The sequence below is a fragment of the Schistocerca gregaria genome, chromosome 1 (genome assembly GCF_023897955.1).
Source record: "Schistocerca gregaria isolate iqSchGreg1 chromosome 1, iqSchGreg1.2, whole genome shotgun sequence".
Classification (NCBI taxonomy): domain Eukaryota; kingdom Metazoa; phylum Arthropoda; class Insecta; order Orthoptera; family Acrididae; genus Schistocerca; species Schistocerca gregaria.
Window position 1 is genome coordinate 303,762,631 of NC_064920.1, and position 21,391 is coordinate 303,784,021.

Sequence of the window (21,391 nt, forward strand, 5' to 3'; positions counted from 1 at the left end):
TAGTCTATTCTGTGCAAACCTAATTATCTCTATATGACAACTATAACCTGCACCCATTTCAACCTGAATAGTATACTCAAGCCTTGGCCTCCTACAATATTTACCTCCACACTTCCCTCCATTAACAAATTCACTATCCCTTGATGTCTGAGGGTATGTCCTATCAACCAATCTTTACTAAAAGAAAAGGTTAGCTACAAATTTCGTTGTTCTTCAATATGCTTCAGAACCACTCATTAATTATTTGATCTACCCATCTGATCTCCAACATTCTTTTATAACACCAACTTTCAAATGCTTATATGCTCTTCTTCTCTACACTGTTTTTAAACCACCTTTCACTTTTGTACAAGGCTACACACTACACAGAAACCTCCAGAAAAGACTACCTATCATATAAATTTATGTTTGAAGTTCTAAAATTTCTCTTTCAGAAACACTTTTTTGCCATTACCAATATCCGTTTTATGTCTTCTCTGATTTGGGCTGTAGGTTTGGGGTAACTGAGATAGAATAGAAAGAAAATAAGGATATCTGGTCACATGAGTGTATCAATGAGTGGATAATATTAACAGCAGCAGAAAGTGGTGTAACAGAAGTAAGATTCATCATGAATAGAAAGGTAGGCCAGGGAGTGAGTTACTATGCACTGTACAATGATAAGATTATTTTCATCAAAATCGACAACAAACTTGTGCCAAAAATAGTAATACAAATTATGTGTGTCTAAGTCATTATCAAAATATGAAGATGTCGTATATTATGATATTCAAAGTGTAATTCAGTATTCAAAGGGTGTTGAAAGTGTAATAATGATGGATGATTGGAACACAGTAGCAGGGGAGGGAATAGAAGAGTTATGGGAGAGTTTTGGCTTGGTAGTAAAAATGAGATAGGAGAAATACCATTTGAGTTCTGTAATAAATTTCAGCTAGTACACAGAAAGATTCCAGCTGGACTACAGAAGCTGGACAGACAAAGGTAGATAGAATGAAGGAAACTTTGGGGAACAAAGGAACTCAGTGAAAGGAGGAAGTAAGAGATGGTCAGAAAAAATAAAGGAATACAATAACTGCAAGAGGAATTCCATTGTTAAACACAATGAAGAAAAGGTGTAGGTGGAAATAATATGTTAAGGGCACTACGAGAGGGAAGAATTGTCTGGTGACATTGTAGAAGAAGAATGGGGAGTCTGAATGGGATTCAGTACTGGAGTCAGAGTTTAATAAAGTTTTGCAAAACTTGCAGTCAAATAGAGCAGGAGGCACAGATGACATTTCTTTGGAAGTTCTAAAATTATTGGGGAAATTTGCAACCAACCAACTGTTCATGTTGGTTTGTAGTACTTGTGAGTCTGTACATGTGGAAAATAATCATCCAAGCAGCCCCAAAGAAGCAAACAGATAGCTCAGCAGCTCATGAGTCCAGTTTTGATAAGGTTTATGGACAGAAGAATGGAAAAGAAAATTAAGAACCCTTAAGATTACTTTGCATGTAAGAAAGATAAAAGTACGAGATAGGCAGTTCCTGTGTTGAACTTGATAATGAAAGCAAAACTTGAGTTAAAGTAAAGACACCTTCAGAGGATTTGTTGAACTAGAAAATTGTTCAGCAATGTTTAACAGCACAAGGTACTCAAAATCTCAGAAAAATTAGAGTTAGCGTATAGAAAAAGGCAGGTAATATACAGCTTGTACAAGAACCAAGAAGGAACAATAAGAGCGGGGTCAAGGAACAAAGTGCCCACATTGAAAAGGCTGTGAAACAAGGAAACAGTTTTTCTCCCTCTACTTTTAAAGCTCTACATCGAAGAAGCAATGATAGAAATAAAAAGAAGATTCAGAATCGGAATTGAAATCAAGGTGGAAAGAGATAAAGGGCAATGTTTTCTGATGACATTTCTATCCCCAGTGAAAGCAAGGAAGATTGGTGGACAGACTGAATGGAATGAAGAATCTACTGAACACTAAATATGGATTGAAAGTACACCAAAGAAAGCCAAAAGTAATGAGGAGTAGCAGAAATGAAATTTCTAAGGAACTTACTGTAAAAATTGGGGACCGTGAGTTTGAAGAAGTGAAGAAATTGTGCTACCTAAGAAGTTGGGTGTAGCAAGGATGGTGTAAAAAGCAGACTAGCACAGGAAATGAATGAAATCCTGGGCAGATGAAGCTAGTATTCAACATAGGCTTTAAGCAAGGATGGTGTAAAAAAGCAGACTAGCACAGGAAATGAATGAAATCCTGGGCAGATGTAGCTAGTATTCAACATAGGCTTTAATTTGAGGAGGAAGTTTCCGAGAATATGTGTTTGGAGCACAACATTTTGTGGTAGCAAAACATGGACTGTGGGAAAACTGAAAAAGAGAGAATCAAAGAATTTGAGATGTGTTGCTGTGGAAAAATGTTGCAAATTAAGTAGCCTGATAGGGGATGAGGATGTTCTGTGCTATATCAGCAAAGAAAGGAACGTATGGATAACACTGACAAGGAAGGATAGGATTATGGGATGTCTGTTAAGACATCAGAGTCTCCCGTAGTACTAGAGGGGCCTGTAGTTAATGAAAACTGTAGGAAATGACAGCCATTTGAATATATCCAATAAGTAATTGAGGACATTGTGTGCACATGCTACTCTGAGGTGAAAAGTGTGGCACAGAATAGGAATTCTTGAACTTTGGCCATTGCTGGCTGTTTTGCTGACAAAATAGCAAAATTCATCTACTACTTACAGTGTCTAATTTCCCAATGTAATTGTATCTATGTTACCTGATTTAGCTACAGCTGCTCGTTTTACTGTTGTTGGTGTTGTCTCGCCACCTCTTTTCAAGACATTCATGCAACTGATTTCCAAGTCTTCTGCTATCTCTGACTTACAATATAATCTGCAGACTACAAGATTTTTATTTATTTTACAAGATTTTAATTTATTCTTCCTGAACTGTAATTACCTTTCCAAATTTATCGTGGTTTCGTTTCTGCTTGCTCTGTATACAGACTAACTAACTTCAAGGAGAGACTGTGGCCTGTCTTGCTTTCATCTTAGCTGCTGCATTGTTTTCAAGGCCTTTGCCTCTTCTAACTACAGTCTGGTTTCAGTACAAGTAGTAGGTAATTTTAGCTCTGTATTTTATCCCTACCACCTTCAGAACTTCAGTGACTGTATTCCAGTTAATGTTGTCAAAAGCCTTCTCTGTTTTATTTATTTATTTGTTTATTGATCATACGGTGCACATTGTGATACATTTATATTTATATAACAATAGAGTAAACACAGTTTATGTTATATACCCAACCTAGTCATAAATTGACATCCAAGTATCTGATATACTTGGTTGCCTATTTACTGCCGCAAGGAAATTGGCAAGGGTCCTTCTTAGGCTCAATTTGGATAGTCTTCCTCTATGAGTCAGGTTGTTTGGTTTTCAACTAAGCCCTTAAAATTTGGAAATGATGTACTTCACCATTTATGGAGGGCATTGGCACTTCTGTCATGACAATTGTGTCTTTAATTTAATGCCATCCGCACTTTCCATGATTGGTTGAAAGCAGGGAGCTTCTCTGTGACCATTAAACATTTGGTATTGTTGTGGACTGTGCTCTTGTCAGTGTTCTAGGCATTGTGAACATCAAAGTTTTGAGTTTATCAGTTCCTCAGCAGTGATTAGTGCTCCTCTTATTTATGTCGCTTGTCTACAATTGAGGTCAGTGTCTTTGTGTAAAGGTAGCTGAGGGTTAATATTGAACTTGTGGCACTCCCATTGGGGGAAGGGGTGACTGTGTGGTAGACATGGGACCCAAGCTATTGCAGCTCCTACTTCTTTACAGTGCTGCAAATCTCTCTCCTCTAAATTTACTTTCTTCTCTTACACTCTTGCTCATAGTGGGAGCCTTTGATGTCGAGCCAGCTCATTCCTTCCTTAACTGATGTAATATTCGGTCCCCTTCTGTGTTTCACCTCCATTACCCAAATTTTTCTATAATGTGGAGAAACTAGGAAAAACGCCTTAAATAGTGGCTACTGCATACCATGTTCAAGGTCACATGTGCACAATATCTGTTTAAGCTCTTACAAACCCTTGAAAGTTAATATGGTAGCCAATCCAATGCGGTGAGCTCATTATGTGCGCTTTTGGTTGAGTGTCGTGACAACACAGGGCTCACATTACTGATGTTTGAGCTACTAGTTCCTTACAAGTGCCAAGGACTAGATAACAAACTCTTGGAGCATCAGAACTCCCTGCAACAACCATTGTTCCAGGTGACCTTTATTATGGATAAGTGACACCCATGACGAGAGTCCTTAATCGGACTAGGTGGGATCAGTTACCTTTCTAATCTGCCCATCTTGTTCAGGCAGGTGTAGAAATTTCAATTTAGTGGTCTCCCAGTGCTTACTTAGCCATGCCAAGAGAAACTCCTCCTTGCATTCTACTGCTACTGTCCCAATTAAGGACGAAGACAGCTACAGAGTAAAGGCAAATGCCTTTACAAATGTCTGCTTTTGTCTGTGTATGTGTGAATGGATATGTGTGTGTGTGTGTGTGTGTGTGTGTGTGTGTGTGTGTGTGTGTGTGTGTGTGTGTGTGTGCGTGCGCGAGTGTACACCTGTCCTTTTTTCCCCCTAAGGTAAGTCTTTCCGCTCCCGGGATTGGAATGACTCCTTACCCTCTCCCTTAAAACCCACATCCTTTAGTCTTTCCCTCTCCTTCCCTCTTTCCTGAAGAAGCAACCGTCGGTTGCGAAAGCTAGAAATTCTGTGTGTGTGTTTGTGTGTTTTATTTATTGTGCCTATCTACCGGCGCTTTCCTGCTTGGTAAGTCTTGACATATTAGATCTATATTTACTGCATATCTACTTGATTGAAATAACTCATTTTGCTCCATTTAACTTCATGCTCGTTGTCTACTCATCCATGATTTATGGTAGTTTATGTATTTATCTCTTAATAAAGGGCAATCAATGCAGAAGATAAGAAAGAGGGAGAAAAAAGACAGTATAGTTTATTAAGGGATGCAACCCATTTAAAAGGAGTCATCCCAACTCGGGTAAGGAGAATCTTAGTGTGTTTCCAACTGGTCATGCTCTTTCAATAGTGGTACAGAACTGGTATGAAGATACATGACAGCTGTTGACAAAAGATATCAAAGAAATTTCAGAAGATTATTCCTGAAAAGCTAAACAAAACTAAACTAAGGGTATTTAAGCAAATAAACAGGATAAATGCTACAGTCATTGATGCTAATGTATCAGTCAGTTATTTGAATAAGCCTTTGGTACTTACGAGTGAATCAACTCTAAAGAAAAATTCCGCATGTACAATCTTATGCTAGAAAGAAATTTCGAAAAATTATAACTGTCCTGGAAACCAAATTAATATCCACTGTTCAAAACTACAGAATTCAAATATTCAAGTTGAGGCAGGAGTGGATCTGAAATCTATTGTAAACTCAAAGAAAACTTACTTTTTATGAAAATCAGAGTTAGAAAAATGGAACTGTATCTCTTACCAGTGATTTGAACTGTTAATAAAATGCAACAGGTGTTTTAGTTTTGATCTGTATGGCCAGAACAGCTAAGAAATTAGTTATGAAAAAGTTTGTTGTGAGTAGTCGGGATGCCAGACATTGTAAGATATAATGTTGAAACCAACTGAATGACGCCAGGGAGAAAGAATCTATGTATCACTTGGTGACAATGGTAATAAAGTTGAAATTCAAGAACATTTTATCATGACCATACTTAGAGAGGTTTATGAAATAAAGTTAATACCTATGACATGCAGTGGGAATTTCTAAGTTCTGTTAACAGAGACCAAAAAACTGTGATGTTTCAGCAAAATTGGACACACTCACTCTATACTTGAAACTGGAATGCAGCTGCCATCTGGTTTCTCCACTGCTAAGCACAGTCTTCCAACACAGCCACTAGATGGTTCATAGGTCAAACTTACCCAGAAGTCGAGCATAGTGAAGAGTTAATTGGAACATGATACAGAAACACACACACACACACACACACACACACACACACACACACACACACACACACACTCTCTCTCTCTCTCTCTCTCTCTCTCTCTCTCTCTCTCTCTCTCTCTCTCTCTCTGTGTGTGTGTGTGTGTGTGTGTGTGTGTGTGTGTGTGTGTGTGTGTGTGTGTGTGTCTGGTGCACAAAACATTGATGATGATTGGTACTGGCAGGCACACTTTTACTGTGGCCAATGATACTGAGCCATTCATTTATCATCATGGTTGTTTGCATGCAAACCCACAGCAATAAGGTGTCACGTGAATAGATGTAAAGTATACCAAGGAGTGAATCAGCTGAAAGAAGCATTAATAATCAAATTTAATAGAGAGAAAATTGATCCAGCTAACCTATAGATAGTTAACTCGAGTGGTCACAAATGATCTTGACAGTGATCGCAAGAACACAGAGTTTATTAATGCAAGTTGTGATATTTTGATTTGATGTTTCTTGCATTAGTTACATATCAAGAGAAATTATTTTACCTTAGCTTCCCTCACAGTTTCGTTATAAGAGTATCGTAGTTCTTTAAAATATTGTTATATTTTTAATTTCATTCCTCAAGAGCCCATTTTTTAATTACTTCATTAACATGACATACATGTTGTTTCTATGGAAAAGTACAAATCAAATTTATTTGGACATCAGTAAAATCAGAGATCAATCTGCAACACCAACAGTGTAATCACCCAATGAATGTACTTTAAACTGGAAATTCCAGAGATTCCGATGATACCCTTGTTTAAATTAAAGAGTAAAGCTGGTCAGTAAAACATACTGAGAGTGACTTGTGGCTGTCCTGATAAAATTAGTTTCGACAATTGCTATTTCTACAGCAGTCAGTGCCTGGTCCCGCTATCTTTGAAACCATTTTCATTAGAAAGAACACGTTTTAAACCATATGAAAACTAAATTTGGTTTCCCAATGTGAGCATATATTGCCCTAAGAGTTATAAAATAAAGGTACAGCAGAAATATGCACTTGCTGGCATTCAAATTGTGACATTAGTTTGTCTCTGGGAAAAGAAAGATCTAAAGTCCTAATGAATAGAAAGTTAGCTTGAATCAGAAAAAGGAAAAACCCTTTTTTTAGTTTCAAAAAAGGAAAGGACACAAAGAATACAATAATACAGACAGCATACTGTATTTTGTGCCTTGGTGTACCAGTTGACCATAAAACTCATCTTTCACTTTTGTAGCTGCCTACACATACTAGAGTGATTTCGAAGAAGTGGGTCTTCATTCTCATAGTGGTTTAGCATGCACTCTTTAAATTGCAGATTGCAAACTGCCATATTGAGAAGCTCATGAGACTACCTCCATTTCAGTGTTCACATGTACATTTTGGTTTATGTTAGATTTCAGTACATTACATTACGTCAGTTTCATTGCACGGTGTTATATTTCACAAATTCTCCCGTGCGTGACAAATGTTGAAGCAGGAAATGGCACACAGTTCTGTATTACCTTCCTTACAACAAAACTGAGGAGTTAAACACGTCAACACAGAACTGAAACAAGGTGGGAAATCAGTAGTGCAACAGAAGCTGAAACAGTACTTGAAACTTGAATGCAGCTGCCATCTGGTTTCTCCACTGCTAAGCACAGTCTTCCAACACAGCCACTAGATGGTTCATAGGTCAAACTTACCCAGAAGTCGCGCATAGTGAAGAGTTAATTGGAACATGATACAGAATGTTTTAGAGAGATGTGAGAAGGCACATGAAAAACTAAAGGCACATGAAAAACTATGCGTGAGAAAGAAACCAAAACAGTAAGAAAAACAAAACAGAAATGCTCTTAGGGTAGACTTCATTTTTATCGGTTTCAGTGACAGATGACTCTGTATCCAATGTCAGAAGTGAAAGTATGTAAGCAATCAAAGATGTCTTGAAAGATTTGCGTAATTCAAGAGGTCAATCAGAAACACAGCCAGTTAATGAAAATAATGGATTTTTGGAAATGCTGCTTCTTGAGATGTGTAGAGTCATTCAAACTAAAAACAAGATAATTTTGTTTCAGTGGAAACATTGAAAGCAGGAGAAAGCTGTTTAAACATGTGTAAAAAATTATTTTGCAAAGTATCATTTGCAGTATGTTGAGAGGAAAACAGTTTCACAGTTGTTTGTCTCCACAGGAAAGCTAACGGACAAATGCACCTACAGACTTACTAGCTGCCTCTTTCTAATGTCCAAGATCTTACTTTACATACCACTATTTACACACACAGAATTACGAGCTTTCGCAACTGGCAGTTGCTTCGTCAGGAAAGAGGGAAGGAGAGGGAAAAATGAAAGGATGTGGGTTTTAAGGGAGAGGGTAAGGAGTCATTCCAATCCCGGGAGCGGAAAGACTTCCCTTAGGGGAAAAAAAGGACAGGTGTACACTTGCACACACACACACATATCCAAATGTGTGCGAGTGTACACCTGTCCTTTTTTTCCCCTAAGGGAAGTCTTTCCGCTCCCGGGATTGGAATGACTCCTTACCCTCTCCCTTAAAACCCACATCCTTTCATTTTTCCCTCTCCTTCCCTCTTTCCTGACGAAGCAACTGCCAGTTGCGAAAGCTCGTAATTCTGTGTGTGTGTGTGTGTGTGTGTATGTGTGTGTGTGTGTGTGTGTGTGTGTGTGTGCGCGTGTGTGTGCGCGCGTTTTGTTCATGTGCCTGTCTGCCGGCGCTTTCCCGCTTGGTAAGTCTTGGAATCTTTGTTTTTAATATATATATATATATATATATATATATATATATATATATATATATATATATATATATATGAGAGAGAGAGAGAGAGAGAGATATTTCAGTCAGGAACAAAATGAGCTGGTCTTAGTAGTCGTTATACAACACATTTGCCATCTTGTAAGTAGTGAGTGAAAGTATTGAATTAAACAGTGAGAAGTAGCTACCATAAAGTGCATTAAAACAAGGAGGCCTTGGGCCCGTGAACAGAAATTTGTACATTTATTTCACAAGTATTACCCAGCCCTGTTGAGGCACTTGTCCCACTGCGACAAAAGAGCGTATGACTCTGTCGTAAAATTCTTGTGGCTGCTTTATGAACCAGTTCCGAACGTTCCACTCTCTGGTGTGAATCATTGGCAATCGAGTCTTCTTTCACTCACTAAAAATGGCGTAATTATAGGGAGACAGGTGTGGATGGCATGGAAGGTGACTGAGGGCTTCCCTTTTGAAAGACTGCAAGAGAACCTTGGCTCTATTTGCTGTATAGGGGCATTGCCTTGTCATTCAACTGAATGATCCCACGGGTGGATATGCCCTGGTAATTTTGATTTAATTGCCTTGTGAAAGGCGGTCACTGTTTGTTTTGTCACGCATTCACTGTTGCCCCATTTTGTAGGAAGTTAATAAGCAGGGAGCAATTTGGTCAAAGAAGATGATGGGCATAACCTTTCCCACATGTGTGGATGGCCTTGGATTTTTTGAGTGGTGGTAACCCTGCATGCTTTCATTGGAGACGTTGTCGTTCTGACCTCCTGGGTTTGAAGTTATGACACCATGTCTCATCTCCAGTGACCACTCGTGGTGGACCCATCCTTAGCTTCAGATGGTCAAGGGAGAGCATTATTCAACATGCTTCCTGTGCTAGTTGAACACTGAGGCACCCATTGTGTGCACATTTGAAATTTCAGTCGGTCCTTAGTAATGGCATGAACATGTCCTTCGCTAAATTCAACCTTTATGGCAATGGTTGCTATCATGAAATGCAATTCTTGAGTTACGGGAATACTCCAGTTGGATAATGGCATCAGTAATGTGGTGTGGTATTCCAGACCATACATCATTGGCCAACAATATCTGTCCTCTGAATCACTTATCACTCCCTGAATCTTGCAATGGACCTGTAGTCTCTATACTCTTCCCTGCCATTATTTGATGAATTCCTGTTCCTCGCACTCCTTGCTGTCCAGAAATGCATTACAGATCTTTTTTTTTTTTTTTTTTCTCCTTTTGAAGCTTTTAATTCGCTGTTTTCAGCATGACTGAGAGCAGTGGTGCTTGATCAGTTTTCACTTGGGTGTGTGCCTGTGTACCATCCTATTGATTCTGTTTCACACAAAGTCCATATTAACCATCCTCATTGGTACCTTGAGGTGCTACATCATCATCCAAGAGACTTTATCAGCATAATGGGAAGTGAAGAATAAGACTTGGTCATGTATATATGTGGATATTACTGTTTTGAGTAAGTATTCCCCAGTTCAAAAGCTGCCCATTTTGCTCACCGTTTGAGATAGTATCAAACGTGATTTCACTTAGGTTTATGACAACAATTGTGATGTTCTGAGTACTAGTTTGATTTAAATTAACTTTTTACATACCACTTCAATTTGTAATATGGCGAGGCAAAATAATATCAATGACACCTGGAAATTCCATCCTTGAGGCACAATTGGAGCATCAGTATTTCATTTTCCGATGTTTTGGTTCTTAACCGTACATCCATTCAATCACTGACTTGCCTTGAAGCAACCAAAATATCAGAAAATGAAATGCTGCTATCCTGGATCCATGTTCAAAACGTGATGGAATGTATTATCAGCCAAGAAAACTTCAATAAAAACCTAGGAATTGTTGAAAAAATATCTTAAAAGGTGTAACATTATTGTAGTCTTGTAACTTTCTTTTATGCAGGTTTGTTAAATTTTGGAAAAAGAAGTATACCCCCCCCCCCCCCCTCTCTCACTCTCTCTCTCTCTCTCTCTCTCTCTCTCTCTCTCTCTCTCTCTCTCTTTCTGGAAGGATCCACAACAGCTAATTCAAATCACGTGCCAAATAAAAATGAAACTGGAAAATTAGTTGTTCTTCCTTCTTGTTATCTTATAGCAAAAGTATGTAATTGTGTTCTTTATTTAGTTTGTGGAAGGAATCAAGTGTTTGATCTTGATAACTTATATAGTCTGTGATTTACATATTGTAGTTGGTATATTTGTGTGACACTATTTTCAATTAAAAGCTAAATTTATCAGTTGTTTGTCAATCTGAAAATAATATCCAAATGGTGCCTCCAAAAATTTTGTAGAACTTAATTGGCAAAATACTGCATAGAGCTAGTATATGTGGTTTGCTTGGTTAATATTTTATTTATAAATTATCCTGCTGTCAATTCATTACATTTTTCTAATTTATTGATTCTTAGAGTGACGAGGATAAAGCAAATTTTGAGAAGCTAATCAATGCCATAAAAGGTAGTCGGAAAGGAAAGACGCTGGGTGTATTTCCAAAAGAAAACTATCCAGGTCCTTTTATGGATGCATGGAGAAATGCCTTGAAAAAAGAACAGTTTGATACTGTAAGTATTGCTCTAATCAAATTAATTTTTTTTCTCTCTCTTGTGTTTACAGGTTAGTGAAATATTGTTGAGAAGATTGTGTATTTATTGTATAGTTTTGTTTGTTTGTAAATAGATAAGTGTGTATGAGGGGGAGAGGTAAAGTTTGTATTACAAGCATTTGGTTATCATGTCTTACTCTCATTTGCTTCTTTGTGCTCCCTTTAAAACTAATTAGTACTGTTGCAATGTACTTTGAAGAAATCACATTTAATCCTTTTATTGTGTTGTGTTAAGCAAGCATTGCATTGATTGTCAGAAAGTAACACATTAAGATTTTGTAAGGGCGACTATCCTGGAATCCAGTACCACTTAATAAATTAGAATTAATAGCTTCCAGAGGCAACAAAGATCTGATTTTCAAAATTTCACATTATTATTAATAGAACTTAAAAATTTACAATCCTGATGTATTCTGCTTACCAAGATGTAAAACACTGTTTTAAAAATGTAACACAATAAGACTACAAATATTACAGCGAGTAACTGTTGGACTTGAGAGAGAGAGAGAGAGAGAGAGAGAGAGAGAGAGAGAGAGAGAGAGAGAGAGAGAGAGAGAGAGTGTAATTGACAGCTCGCAGATACCCAGACTTTGTTCATCCAATATTTGAGAATAAGAGCACTTTGTGACTTCAAACTAACTTTATATGTAATTTCAAACCTTTATGAAACTTCTCTCGCTTACAACCCCCCTCAAAATGACAGAATCAGAAAAGTGTTAATGCAAACATTTTTGCTGTTCATTTAGGAAAATTTCAGCATCAGACATGTTTAAATGTATTACTTTATTACTACCAACTCTGTTTGCAACATACTTCTCAAATGGTATTCATGTACAGGATGATCCATGAAGATATGCAAATATGCACTTTCTGTTTTTTTTTTTATGTTGCAAGATGGCATTCACATCTATCGCTGTGATGTGGAACTGTAGGAACAATCCTCCCATGCAATATTCTACACTCCTTTGCCCTATTGGAGTGCTTTAAGTGTTTGAAATGTTGTTACATATCTTCTTTCTTTGCCCATGACCCTGTCTGTATGAACTCCAGACAGCGACTGCTCAGAGACACAACCCACAACCGACCACCAACTCACTTCAACTGCGGTGAGCATCATCCCGCTCATTCACACTTTAACATGATGCACGGAACTTATTTGGCCATTAATTTCTGTGTGTAGCCTCAGCTTTTTTCTTCTGTCCAATGTAGAGTACTCATTTATCTCTGAGGTAGTGATTACTTTATGACTGTTGTCACCTTGTCAGGCAGACATTCAGCAGAATGTCGTTCATGATGTGCTCTCAAGAAAGCTGGATGGTACATTTTTAAAACAACTCTAACTTTTGGTGCCACCCCCAAGGAAATATTAATGACATCCTGTGAGGTATGTCTGTCACAGCACTAGAGGCCACAGAGTTGATGATTGTGTTTTCCTTGGGATCCAAAAACTCATGAGAGGTGGACAAAATATTGCTATCGCTGTTTTAAGATTGCAGATGAGTGCTCCAGCATCATAATGTCACCCATCAGTAGCAGTAACACTTTTAAAAAATGTTTATGCGCAAGTGTTTTTTTGCAGTGTCACAAGAAGGAATGCTAGTAATGATACATATGTCATAAGCATGCATTGTCCTTTGTAGGTATGGGCCAAGTTGCACTGTATTTCTCTCCGATATTTGTCGAATGGTGCCCTGAATCTATGTGGAAGGTGCTGTTCGCATTTATTTTATTGTTTGTGTTGAGCACTTCGATAAACCTCTACATCTGACAGCTGCCACCATAGCCACCACCAAAATTCGAAAAATTCGTTGCTGTTAGTTTATGAAGTATGTATCCCACCATTTACAATTTCCTGCAATGTAGACCATTTTTTAAAAGTCCCTAAAGTGCAAAATAGGGATTTTCCTGTACTAATGAGTAAGAGGAGAGAGAAATGATAACTGTTTAAATATAATACTATAACACCATAGTAAAAGATTTTAAATGAGAAGCTTCCTCATGCTATACAGTCTTAAGTGGGTGCACATCATTTATTTCCTTCCATCCCTTGTTACCAGGTAGAATTTTTTAGAGGTGGTCCAAAGAAGAGTGAGGCATTTCATCATTAGTTGATTTAGTAGGTGTCAAAGTGTTTATGGAGATACTCATAAAACTCTTAGTGGTAGAGACTGCATTGTGCTTCATGGAGAGGTTTACTGTCAAAATTTTGAGTGTGTACATTCCAAGCAGATTCCAGCAACATACTTCTGTATCACAAATGTATATGATGAAATGTGCAAGGTGTTTGAAAGAAATTCAAACTTACACAGTGACATTCTTTCCACACACCCTTCTGAAGGGTGGGAAGTTGTAGTTCTACTTGAAAGACTCTGCCTACTCACCTTAAGATGGTTTGCAGGGTATAGATGTACAAATCTCAAAATTTTTTGTATTTCTTTTCCTCATTATCATAATTTTGTGCTGTTCATCTATATATATCAAGCATATATTTGCCATGGAGGAATAAAAATTGTTATTTTAGAAACTTCTAATCATTTTGCAGGTTGATGTCAGTGCTGCAGTGGCATATATAATGGCTCCAAAGGAAGACTCAGAACTAGTTACCATGAAGAAAGCTTGTCTTGTGTCAGTTGATGTTTTCAATAAGTACCTGAAAGATCAAATTATGGAAATCATTGATGCTGACAAGGTTTGCATCTGCATGCTATTTATTGGAATGTCTTTTATCTTATCATTGACTGCAGTAAATGATATATGTCTGTCAAATAAGCATTGGTATATGATTTTTTGAAAGTCGTAACAATTGTAGAGGAGATATTATTATTGTATTCCTCTTTACTTTCAGAAAGTGAAGCATTCAAAACTTGCTGAGGGTGTGGAAGCAGCAATTACAGACAAGAAGTATGTCACTGGTGTCGACACTAGTCAAGTGGATATGTGCTATCCTGCCATTATTCAGAGTGGTGGCAATTACAACCTGAAGTTCAGTGTTGTCAGTGATAAAAACACACTGCATTTTGGTGCAATTGTTTGTTCCTTGGGAGCACGGTATCGCAGTTACTGTTCAAATATTGTGCGGACTTTGCTTGTCAATCCAAGTGAAACTGTACAGGTATGTTCCACTGTAGGTGTGAATATTGAAAGTAGAAATGACAGAATGTTTTCACAACCTGTAAATGTTAATTTTAGTGCAAAACAGTTCAGATAGATAAATTTCCTTTATTGACTTTAGTCAGTACTAACAGATATGGAGGAGAAGTGCCTTTTTCTAGATTTTAAGCAAACAGTGTGAAATTGAACCAGTAGTAGAAGAGAGAACAGACTGGATGACTGACTGAGAGAGGTGCCAGCAGCATCATAAAAGAACCTGAGAATACAACAGTGTAATTTCAAATTCTAAGAGCATTTACAGTGCTGACAGTGGGAAAGCTACTCAACCATCATTGATAAATATGATGGTGTTGGGAGAAAACAGTGGTGTGGCCAATAAAATGTAAATAGAAGAAAAAGTTTGTGTGGTTTGTAGATGGTTATCTTAAACATGTAAAATTAAAAATAATGTATTTACTTAGATGGGACATAAAGCATGAAATGGAAAAAAGGAGAAAATGGAGGAGTAAACTGTACTTGTTAAGGTAAGACTTCCCTTAACTTGAATGATGCTTTACATGGATTTAGTGGGCAAGGCCTGACTGAAGATAATGTGCGGTTGCTTCCCTGCAACCTTTGAACTGTGCAACGATGAATTATGAGAGGCTGAATGGTGTACGTTTAGCAGTTGGGTGAAGAAGTAGATACTTTAACCTAAATAGTCCTTAAATATAATTTCTTAAATTTATATTCTATTATTTTGTCATCATTAGGTATTAAAACACAGAAACAGATTTTACAATAATTACACATGTAGTTTAGTCACAATAGGCCTTTCTACTGGAAGGATTGCAGGATAATATGACAACATTTTCAACCAATTTTACAACACAATAGAATTTGCATGGAAAGACATAAAACTTGATACGTGGAGAGCTATATCGCGCTTGAGGCATTTAATGGTAGTTTTCTTCTTCCACATTCTGTATTGCAGTTTTTTTATCCTGTATTGATGAGTCACAAATACAATCTTCTTTTGCATCATAACATATTCAGTTTTATTTGCTTTGTTATGTTGTCCTTGTTGTCCTCTACTTTGGACAATCCTCTTATTTTCTTCAGGTATGGTGCCTAAATGTGAGATCATTCATTGGCCTCTCATTACATGTGTACAGATTCCAAGCATTCTGTTCAGCAACACCGCTTAGATGTGCTGTTATAGGAAAATACCCCTTTTTTCCTCTTATGAATATTCTTTATAAGGATATACTTTAATCTGCGTGATCTACTCCAATATAATTATTATATGCTTGGAACAGCCTTGGTTGAGGCACTGCAACTTTGTTTCTTCTCCCTGGAGAATCGGCCTACTTGTCTCCATGGCAGAGCTTGGTCATATTGGCAACCAGAATAACAACATTGTTATGATTCCAGATGAAGATTGATATTTGTAAAGCAAAACAAAAATAATTAACATGTAGATTTATTTCCGTGTCTGGGTGGATTTTTACCAGTATTTTTATTTGAACAGGACTCGTGTTCCTGTTTCCTCCTACTTGATTCTTTTCTGGTGGAGACAAAATGCAGCTTTTAAGTATTGTGTCCTGACGGATTGTTCTTGAAGCTTCAGTGCCTCTTTTTCTTGAGATCTTAAAGAAGCCAAATATTGGTAAACAGTTGTCAGAAAAATCAGTATGGAACATTTTGCAGCAGGTGATAGGCATATGTAAAATATAACTCCATACAGCAGATTTTTGCCCTCATACTTTTTGATGCAGTTTCCAGCTTCCTGATAAGGTTCCAAACATATTAGATTTTACTGATATAACGAAAGTATGATCACAGAAGCAGAAACGGAAACAGATGTCAAAAGCCAATTTTAGCAGAAGCGGATGCAGAAGTAGAGGTGCAAATATTAAGAAAAAAAATTACAATTCTTTTCAAAATTTATCATTGTCATATGATATTTAATAAAATGTAGTTTTGCTTCTTTTTCACATTGCAGTCTGTTTCAGTGTTCTTTGCACGAGGGCTATTCAGAAAGTAGGGAAAGTTTTGACATTAGAAAAAACTACGTACAAGAAATACATTTTGTTATATACATATGAAAGAGTGACTGACGTACTACTTTTCCACATAACCACCAAACACATTGAGGCATTTATCATAGTGGTGGACAAGATTTGAAATACCTTCGTCGTAAAATTCTGCTGCCTGCGACTACAGCCAGTGAGTCATGCCCATCTGGAGTTCTGCATAATCATCAAAGTGCTGCGTTACAAGCCAGTTCTTGATCTTGGGAAACAAGTGGAAGTCACTTGGTGCAAGATTGGGGCTGAGAGAGAATTTCCCATTAGAATGAATTAAGACGTTCTTTAGTTCGGTTTGCCATGTGAGGTTGGGCATTGTCGTGCAAAAACAAAATTTTGGATGTCCGTATTCCTTGGCGTTTGTTTTGAACAGCTCTTCTAAGGCTGTGCAAAGTTTGACAGTACTGGGTAGAATTTATGGTTGCTCCACATTCGAGAAAATCAATAAGAAGCACACCTTGCCTATCCCAAAACACTGTTGCCATCAACTTCCTTGCTGACAAGGTTTGCAAATATTTTCTTGGTTTTTGGGAGGGATCTTGTGTGCCCCAACTCCATGGACTGTAATTTTGTCTCACAATCGACTTGTTTCACCCAAGTCTTGTCTCTGCCTACGATTCAATCCAGTAATGAATTACCATGTTTGTGGTAGGCCTCCAGAAATGTCAATGTTTGCCCACCATTCGCTGTTCTTTATGGTACCCTGTAAGCATTTTGGGTACCCATCATGCACAAAATTTGTGGTAGCCTAGCTTTTGACTGACAATGAATCGTTTCATCAACTTCAGCGACAAGATTGTCAATCGCAATGCTCAGGCAACCACTCCTCTTACTATCATGAACGTTGGCTCGGCCAGTTTTAAACCGATTGCACAATTTCAGGACAGAACATTCACTCATTATGTTGTTTCTGTACACTTCGCACAGTTCACAATAAATTTCTGTGAGTTTTAGGTTTTTTGCCGACAAAAACCGTATCACAGACTGAGAGGAGCTGATAAATACTAAAGAGTTAGTGGCAGTAGATAGTACTACTTGTGTCCACTTGATTTCCTCCACGTTAGTGGATAATCTAGTAGAGAAAGCTTCTTTTTTTTTCCCTTTTTGTACTCCAGTAGGTTTGATTGTAACATCACCCCAGATTGTCGTTTTCATTAGTTGTAGCCGGGTCTTGCTAACATTCATTCATATGTAACATGAATTCTAATGTTTGTAATGCTGTTTGTAATTGAGATTCTGTGATTAAGGCACAACTTGTTGAAGGCTAATTCGCATTTTCAAATCAGCACCTTTTCTAGCTAGTAGATATGCAGTCATCTTGAGGTGAGTTTGGACTTCTGGCTTTCATCATCAGATTAAGTATTTGGGGCACAGCTTGCTCTGTGATGATGCTGTTGAAAAATTTTGAGTTGTATTGCAGATCAAAATAAGTCACAATTGTGTACTTAGCATTTTTGGTCAGTTCTCCAAATCTCATGCTTGAATTCATCGTGTAATTTTCCCGTAAACTGAAGTATCAGTTTTTATGTCGTCTTACTGTAAAGTGCTCACACTTACTTGAATTAGCTATATGAGTGTTGAAATGCTCGCTTGAGAACTGCTTAAGTTTCTAGTAATTTGTTTGAATGGTTTTTTCAACATTTATTCAGTCTTTAAGTGGATATAATCATGATTGGATTTGAACATGAGCATAAAGTTAGCAAATCCTTGAGCTTTGAAAATCCTTCCATCATATAAAATTTGCTATTCCAGCTGGAAATAGAAGATATTAGAAAACAGAGAGGGTTTTCATTTATATATATTTAACAATATTTAACATGTTGGGCTGTCTTGAATGATAGATATAGCAGATTGATCAAGGCATTCCCTTTGAATTTTTGCCAGTTTGGTTTGTATGATAAAGAGATGATTGAAATGGATTGCAATTTTTTTCAGTTTAGCAGTAAGTTGAAGGAGCCACTCCTACGATTCCATAGCAGCTCAATCAAACGCAGACAATTGCAAAGCTTCAATTATGTTAGATCCATGATCAGAAACAATACAATGCACTTCTTGGTGATTTATATCCTATTCTTGAAGTATCATTTCCAATTTTGTCAATATTAGATCACTTGTATGATTCCCAGTCGTGACTAAAAGTTTCAAAATTGTAGACATCCTATGAAAATTTTTTGAAGTACCAAGACAAGTCAAACTTAGTAATGAAATTACAGAATATAGGTCAGACCATTTGACATATATCAGCTGTGAAAGATATTTTTTCAAAATCTTCAAGTAATTTTTTTATTTTTTGTGCCATCTTATTGTACCTGTTATCGCACAAATACAAAATTTAAAAAAATAATTTAAAAAAATTCCACGACCTTTCAACTTATTGTTTGGAAGAGCAGCATTCATTACGCTGCAGAAGCCAGTACCCATGATAATAAATGATAAGTTCAGGAGGGCAATCATTTCAGCAATCATACGACCATTTGTTGATACCTTAGGTGTGAGGAATCCCGATAATAATTTACTTGCAGATTTTGTTGCAGTGTAAATTGTTGTTTAGTGTCTTTGGCCTGAGTAAAAGAAACCTATAACAACAACACAATAAAAATAGTAAAATGCCCCAAGAAATAAAATACATAAAAGGTAATGTAAAAATAAAATTCCAAGTTGTTAAGTAGAGCATGTCAGTAATTTGCACCATGCCCAGATAAAGCAACAGTTGTAAAAGAAATATTTCTGAACCAATTTATAAATCATGCTGCAGTTTCTCAGTAGGGTGTTAATTTGTTAATATTGGCTTTTATTCCTCATATTGCATACTAGTTTTTGGTAACTTATTTAACATCATTAGTGTTTAATTGAGAACTGATGATGGTAAAGAAGTTACAGTCACCTGGAATCCAATACAGAGAATAAAATGCAATAAATAAATTAACATTCGACTGAGTAAGTGCAGTGTGATTGGTGGTATAAACAGTTACATAAGTAGCATTACTTGTCTACATAAGTAGCATTACTTGTCTACAGAAAAATTGAAGATAAAATTCATTTGCAGACCTAGTATTTTGATCTAGTTTATCATTGATGTAAACATGAAGATTTTTCAGTTCATTCTCTTGATGTGGCACTAGAGACAAGTTCATTACGGCTGTCAATTTCTTCTTACCAGTACATCTTTCTCCCCAGGACCACAATGTACCCACTGAGAGGAGTACAACTAAGAAAATCCACATTTCATTTTCAGTGCAGTCTCCCAATATCTCCCTCACGCCCGCCCCCCCATCCCCCTCTTCCCCCAAGGGACCCACAGCTCCCCTCATTGGTGTCTTTATTTGCGTCAGCCTGGCTAGCCTCTTGGCTTTGTTTTAACTTGCAGTTTTGGTTTGCTTGCTTTTCTCCCTCCTTTTTGGCTTTTCTGTTTTGGTACCCTTAGGGGTTTGACCTCCATTTCTAAATTTGAAATCTGTATTGTTAGCCGGATGGGGAAGAACTCCCTCCTTAGCATCTTTGGTGTGGGTTGCTCTCCTCCTCCTCCTCCTCCTCCTCCTCCTCCTCCTCCTTTCCCTCACCCTTTACCCCTTTCTCCACCACAGCCCTTTCGCCTCCTTGCCAGGTCACAAGCGTGGTAGCCAGTTCATATGGTGGGTCTGTTAACGTACTCATATGGTTGAGCCCCCGACACCACATGGATCACATTGCTGTTCACGAGAGCCAGGTTAGATATAAAGAAACCGAAGGGAAGTCATGTCACCGGGTCATGGTCAGCACTGACGAGGGTGGGATGACATCCATAAAAGCTGGGTCTGATTCGCAGAGAGCAGGAGGGAGGGAGGAGATGTTATCAGTAAGGGAATAGGTGGGACTGCAATTGCAACGGATATTACAGCCACCTACCAGAACATCAATGTCTTTCCTCTTACTCTGCAATCTGTCTTGCTCTTCAAGAAATGTGCTTCAGTGATGATCACTCTTCAACATTTCTTGGTTATTGAGCATTCTGTCGGAACCATGCTGTCACCAAGATAGCATCTGGAGGGATCTGAACTTTGGCTCACACAGTTCTCATTAGTGACTGGATCCCCATTTGTATCAACCTGGAAGCAATAGCGGTATGAGTGCGAATGCCCAGCAATCACCATTTGCAATGTATACCTCTCTCCAGGTAGGCCACTTCCTTATGTTGAACTGCCTACCTTAATACAACAACACCCATCCCTGCATCCCCTCCTTGGGGACTCCAGTGCGCACCACTGTCTGTGGGGGAGTGCTGTTTTGATGGGTAGGAGCTTCCTAGTTGACCAGCTTATTACAGACTTTGTCTCTCCTCAGTGACAGTTCCCGCTCCCACTTCAGTGCTGCTCATGGCACCTTTCCTGCTATTGATTCCTGATCTTCTCCCCTGCTCTTGTGGCTTCACTACATTAGCCATCCCATGATGATCTTTGTAACAATGACCACTTTCCAGTGACTCTATCGTTCCCCTATCATCATCAGGTAAACAGCCCCCCATGTTGGGCATTCCGCAGAGCCAGTTGGCCTTTATGTATAGGACTGCTGTGCACTTTGACACCTCTCTGTCGGATTGTTTTTATGCAGTCATGCAAGACATCTCTGACACTATTCTTCATGCTGCTGGCACTGCTTATCCCCCTATCCACAGATTGCCTTTGTTGTCTGGCCCTGTGGTGAACAAAGGACATAGCAGTCGCTATCCAGGACCACCGATGGGCGTTCCAGTGATTTAAATGACACCCTTCACAGACCAACCTTATCGCTTTTAAGCATCTCCATGCTAAGGCTCACTGCCTTATTAAGCAGAGTATAAAGGAATGCTGGG

The 21,391-nt window shown here is 38.0% G+C and overlaps 1 protein-coding gene across 2 annotated transcripts in view; it reads left to right on the plus strand.

The window, feature by feature from the left end:
* The window catches only part of LOC126342514 (FACT complex subunit spt16), a 138,228-nt gene that overhangs the window by 15,942 nt on the left and 100,895 nt on the right, over positions 1-21,391 (plus strand). For both annotated transcript variants that reach the window (XM_050001862.1, XM_050001863.1), the window contains exons 4-6: positions 11,190-11,342; positions 13,926-14,072; positions 14,229-14,495. In XM_050001862.1, the coding sequence (XP_049857819.1) occupies positions 11,190-11,342; positions 13,926-14,072; positions 14,229-14,495 (567 nt within the window). The remainder of the gene's footprint in view (positions 1-11,189; positions 11,343-13,925; positions 14,073-14,228; positions 14,496-21,391) is intronic.